Source organism: Mus caroli, unplaced genomic scaffold (assembly GCF_978045245.1).
Source record: "Mus caroli unplaced genomic scaffold, Mus_caroli_1 scaffold_1, whole genome shotgun sequence".
In the NCBI taxonomy this organism is placed as follows: Eukaryota; Metazoa; Chordata; class Mammalia; order Rodentia; family Muridae; genus Mus; species Mus caroli.
In genome coordinates this window covers 81945729-81951728 of record NW_028227256.1, presented here as the reverse complement: position 1 = coordinate 81951728, position 6000 = coordinate 81945729, and the positions used below count along the sequence as shown (strand labels likewise).

The following is a 6000-nucleotide window of genomic DNA, read 5'->3' as shown; positions in this document are numbered from 1 at the left end:
ATAGCTCTTTATTGTTAGTTCATATACAATAAGTGCCTCTTTCCTGGGGGCGGGGGAGGGAATCAGGGAGATAGTAGTCTAAGAGACTTCCTGGCTCAAAGCCCTTAGTACTTGGGCCACGGGTTGGGCAATAGGAGGGGGTTGCTGGAGCAAGGCACTAGGTGGATTTGCATGTGTGTGCGATGCCTGGAATCAGCAGAACCTGTTGTTGTTGAGAGAGTGAGCTTTGGGCCTGGAGATTCGGACCACCGTGGCTCCGCTGCTGGAAACGGCCGTCCCCTAAGCAAGCTCCTCCGCCTGCTTTTTCTGTCTTTGCTCCTTCTTGCGGATCTGCCTCTGGAGCTGGATGTTGTTGGTGAGGAACATCTGCCTCCAGCCCATGTTTTTCGCCAGGGCCCGCATGTCAGGGGTGATGGTGTCACAGGTAGACTGGACTATCTGCTCCCACAGCAAGTCACTCTTGCACAACTGCAGGTGGAAAGAGCCAGAGGGGGTGGTTAAGACACACCGTCACTATCAAACACACGCCTGCTGTTCTGGAGCCAACTTGGGATGTCAGGGGCCATGAAGGTTTGGCCTCAAGAAACTGCTCCTGTCAGGGAAGAGGCAGATACAGCAGTATCTACAGAGGGGTCAGTGGGACAAAGCAAGTCCTGCACTCCGTTAAGGTGTGAAACCTGGGGCTGATGGGATGGCTCAGCCGTTAAGAGCCATCCGGCTGCTCTTCCAGATGACCTGGGTTCAATTCCCAGCACCCACATGGCAGCTCACAACTGTCGGTAACTCCAGTTTCAGGGGATCCGACACCCTCACACAGACCTACATGCAGGCAAACACCAGTGCACATAATATCAAAAAAACCAGACGTGTAACCCAGGGCTCAGTTGGCAAAGTGTTAGTGCTTGTCTGGCATGCAAGAGGCCCCTGCACCACATTAACTAGATATGGAGGAGCTCAGGAGAAGGCAGGAGGATGAGAAATCCAAGTGTGGCCTCTGGTGAGCTTGAGCGAAGCACTGAGTGCTCTCCTTCCTGACATGACTCAGGGCCAGCAGGACCAGCCTGTGAAGGATCTGAGCTGGCTGCCAGCGCCATTGCTGTGCTGTTAGGGTATGGGTGAGCCCAGTGCTTTTCAGCAGTCCAAGGTCATCCTCAGCCACACAGAGAATTGAGACCAACCCGAACTCCATGAGGCTGGGTCCCTAAAATGTCATGGACCATAGCTGTTTTAAGGTCCTATCTACATAAACAGCAACGGAACAGCCATCACAAATCACACGATGTAAGTTAAGCAGTAATACTGAGTCCTGTGTTTCATCCCTTAAACATTTGTGGAGGGTTTTGTTGTTGTTGCTGTTTTTTAAAAAAGATCTCACAATGTAGCCCTAGCCTAGAACTTGCTATTAGACCAAGCTGACTTTGAACTCACAGAAATCTGCCTGCCTCTACTCCTAAATGCTGGGATTAAAGCCGTGCACCACCATCCTGGCTTTTATTTTTTTAAGGCAGAGCTTTGCTGTGTATCCCAGGCTCAGCAACCCTACCTCAGCCCCAGGAGCACAGGCAGAGATGTACAAAGTTTACACTCGGCTCCAAAACACACTTTCTTTTCTTTTTTTTCTTTTTCCGAGACAGGGTTTCTCTGTGTAGCCCTGGCTATACTGGAACTTACTCTGTAGACCAGGCTGGCCTCAAACTCAGAAATCCGCCTGCCTCTGCCTCCCAAGTGCTGGGATCAAAGGCATGCGCCACCACGCCCAGCTCTTTAGATTTATTTTATGGTCATATTGTTGTGCCTATATGTTTATATGTGTACACCACACGAATGCCTAGTGCTGTTGGAGGGTGGAAGCCAGTGACTCCTTCCTTGAGAACTGAGATGCTTGTAAGCCACCATGTGGGCGCTGGAAACTGAGCCTGGGTTCTCTAAGGGTTTTTAATTGATGTAGCATCTCTCCAGCTCCCAAGAGGAATCTTACTAGAAAACGCAAAGCCAAATAAAACAAACAAATAAACAAAAAGCCAGATGCTTTTAATTCTAGCACTCAGGAGGCAGAGGCAGGAGGATCTGAGTTTGAGGCCTTCCATGTCTCAAAACACACACCTAAACCTTTTCTTTGAAAGTTAAACTCTAATGTAGATGGCTATCCTGTTGCTGACATAATACACTTAAGAGTGTCTTGTCTTGTGTAACTGAGACTATGTGTGAAAATAATGAACGATAGTTCCCACTAGAGTAACTTCATCATGAGTCATCATACTTTAGACTGAAAACACTTATTTTTGTCTACAAAATCTTCCCTATTGAACATCCCAAACTTTGGGCTTCAATTGCCAGGAGGCAAGAGCTAATCGCCCCCTGGTGGTAGTGTACGAAGTTGACATAGGAATTCTAAAAGGGATTGAAGGAATTCAAGCGAAAGCCTGTCCTTTTAAGAACTGGAGCTCAGGCCCACGCCTTTAATCCCAGCACTTGGGAGGCAGAGGCAGGCAGATTTCTGAGTTTGAGGCCAGCCTGGTCTACAAATTGAGTTCCAGGGCAGCCAGGGCTATACAGAGAAACCCTGTCTCGGGGGAAATAAAATAGCCCAGCTTGCTTGCTGAAAAAGCCTAAGGGCCTGACTTTGATCCCTGAAGTCTGGTAAGAAAGTAAAAAACAAAAAAAACAACCAAAAAAAAAAAAAAAAAGAACTGGAGCTCAGAGAAGACAGGGAAGAGTGTCTGCCAGCTGCCTAAGGCCTACAATGGGGAGGAGCTAGAATAAACCCCAGTTCTCCGACTGCGTGCTTGTTTAAATGTGCACCATTGCTGTGCAAGTGTTTCACTATTCCATGAGACATTTTCCTGTTGCAGCCCAAGATGCCAGGGTCTGAACCCAGAACCTCACAGGTGCTAAGCACAAACTCTACTACTGAGCTCCATCCGCAGCTGAGAGACTTATCAGAACAGTATCAAGTGGATCTTGGTTATCTAATTAAAGATAGCCACAACATACTGGACTGGGCTTGCCCTTAATTCCAGCACTTGGGAAACAGAAAGAAGAAGGTGGATCTCTGTGAGTTCAAGCCCATTTTGGTCTACATGGTGAGTTCCAGGTCAACCAGGAATACATAATGAGACCCCGTTTCAAGATGACTACTACAGTAAAATATCACACACACACATATTCTAGGTCCCCCTCAGCACCCCTAACCCAGCCACATAGGGAAGACCTGACAGCTGTGTGTTCACCTGCACTCTAGGTGCATTATCTTCTTATCCAGAGTTGGGGATCCCCTTCAAGGGGAGTTTGTGGACACAAGGAAAGTAACTGTCCTCGTGGGCTGGCAAGATAGCTCAGCTTGCTTGCTGAAAAAGCCCAAGGGCCTGACTTTGATCCCTGAAGTCTATGGTAAGAAGGTAAAAACCAACTCTGGTAAGATGTCCTCTGACTTTTATATCCATGCTGTAGAATGCCCACTCACATATGTATCACACATACACTTTAAAAATACTTTAAAATCTACCCCCTCGGCTAAAAATGTGACAGTGGAGAGTGTCTTCTTTTGTTTCGGTGGTGTTTGGTTTGTTGGTTGTGACAGGGTCTCACTATGTAGCACTGGCTATCCTGGAACTCACAGAGATCCTCCTGCCTCTGCCGCCTAGGTATGAGACACCACACTTGGCTGCTGTTTTGTTTCTGGGGCAGGTCTCATGTACAAGCAAGCTTAGAGACTTCAGTTATTTCTGAGTCACAAGGAACATGGCCACAGTCACATCCCAGCCTAGATGTCTGGACCTCTCTTCTTTGGGTCATTTCTGGTGCATTTGGAGGGGAAAGGAGAGCAGGTACCCAGGAAGGTGGCCATGTGGCTGCATATCTTGGTGAACTTCCTTCAGTTCAGGGCTGGTCCTCCCTTTGACAGGTAGAGAGCTCTGCCCTTCTGACATACAAACTACCTGCAGAGTTGCTCTCTTGCCAGTCGAGCTCTTGGGATGCTTCTTGGTTTGTTTATACAAACAACAACAACAACAACAACAAAAAAAAACAGCCATGGGGCCCACCAGGTCCTCACTTGCTTGCTGTGATTGAAGGTATACACCAGCAATGCCTTAGGTATGTGCTACTTGTGAACTTGGGAAGGGTTCCCTGGAGCTCAGAAGAGGGTATTGATATCCTGGAGCTGGGCTTACAAGTTACAGTGATCTACCTGACACAGATGCTGGAAACCAAACTCTAGTCTTCTAGAAAAGCAGCAAGCCGTCTTCATCACTGAGCAATCTCCATATCCTTAGAGAAGCCCTACACTAGGTCGGTCAAGGTAGATACACAAACTTAATTGATAGGGGTCTCTGGTTTGATAGGGATAAAAATCAAGGGAGGGCATGCTACTATACGTGCCACAAGGGTGTCTCACTGTGTAGCTCTGACTAGCCTGGAGCTCACTGTGTAGACTAGTCTGATCTCCAGCTCATGGGATCCTCTTGCCTCAGCCTCTCAAAGGCTGGAATGACAGGTGTGAGCCACCACACCCAGTATCAACGTGCACAGCTTAGTAAATATGAAGTCCTGGGTTCAACCCCTAGTGAACATGCGTGCACATGCATGGGGCAGTGGAGAGGGGGTCCTTTAAGTGGGGGTGGAGAGGGTGGTCCTTAAAAAACTGAGGGCTCTAGAATAGCTCAGCAGGTGAAGGTGTTTACTCCCAAGCCTGACAACTTGAGCTTGATTCCCCAGAACCCACCAAGTAGAAGTAAAGAATCAGTTCCCATAGGTTGTCCACTGACCGAAACACTGTCATGGCACACAAGTGAGTGTGAACACACACACACAGATAAAAAAATTAATAATGCAATTTTTAAAAATTTAAATTTACAGATGGTCATGCACATCTTTAATCCTGGCACTTGGAAGAAAGATACAGGATCTTTCTGTGATGTTGAGGTTAGCTTGTCTACATAGCAAGTATCAGGCCAGCCAAATTTACAAAGACCATGTCTCAAACAAACAAACAAAAAAAAGTTGAGGCTGTGGCTCCGGTGGTGGACTACTTACCCAGTATGTATTAGGCCCCAGGTTCAATCCCCATCACTGCCTAAACTGGTTATGGTGGCACACTGCTAAAATCCCAGGGCTTCTGAGGATGAGGAATTCAAGGTCCTCCATGGTTACATAGTGAGTTTGTAAAAGGGCTGCGATGGCAAAGTAGGTACCGAAAGGCACTTGCCCTGCAAGCGCGTCAACCCCAGATTAATGTGGCCCAGAGCCCACATGGAGACGGAAGGCACGAACTGATTCCACGATGCTACCTTCCATCTCCTTTACATGTCATAGCGCGTGTAACCATACATGCACACACCAACCACTGAGCACAGCCTGACCTTAGATCCCTGAGATGTTACACAATGCAGGTTCAAGGTCATACGTGCATTATCAGCAGAACAGAGAGAGCGAGAGAAGCAGAGGGGACCTGAGAACTTGAAGGGAAGCGCATACCCAGTGGAGGGGCAGACATCACCAGAGGCTGCCTGGTCCTGCGGAGGCAGAGGCAGACAGATTTCTGAGTTTGAGGCCAGCCTGGTCTACAGAGTGAGTTCCAGGACAGCCAAGGCAACACAGAGAAACCCTGTCTTGAAAAACCAAAAAATAGGGCTGGTGAGATGGCTCAGTGGGTAAGAGCACCCGACTGCTCTTCCGAAGGTCCAGAGTTCAGATCCCAGCAACCACATGGTGGCTCACAACCATCCGCAACGAGATCTGCCGCCCTCTTCTGGAGTGTCTGAAGACAGCTACAGTGTACTTACATATAATAAATAAATAAATAAATAAATAAATAAATAAATAAATAAATAAATAAATAAGAAAAACCAAAAAATAAAATAAAAAAGATAAAAAACAAAACAAGGAGTGGGACGTTGTGGCACACGCCTTTTAATCCCAACACTCGGGAGGCAGAGGCAGGCTGATTTCTGAATTTGAGGCCAGCTTGGTCTACAAAGTGAGTTCCAGGACAGCTAGGGC

At 47.6% G+C, this 6000-nt stretch overlaps 1 protein-coding gene across 1 annotated transcript in view; it reads right to left on the bottom strand.

The window, feature by feature from the left end:
• Fbxo36 (F-box protein 36) overlaps nucleotides 1-6000 on the bottom strand; it is a 65716-nt gene continuing 59716 nt past the window's right edge. Inside the window, exon 4 of the mRNA XM_021175000.3 lies at nucleotides 1-468. Coding sequence (XP_021030659.1) covers nucleotides 280-468 — 189 coding nt within the window. The 3' untranslated portion in view covers nucleotides 1-279. The remainder of the gene's footprint in view (nucleotides 469-6000) is intronic.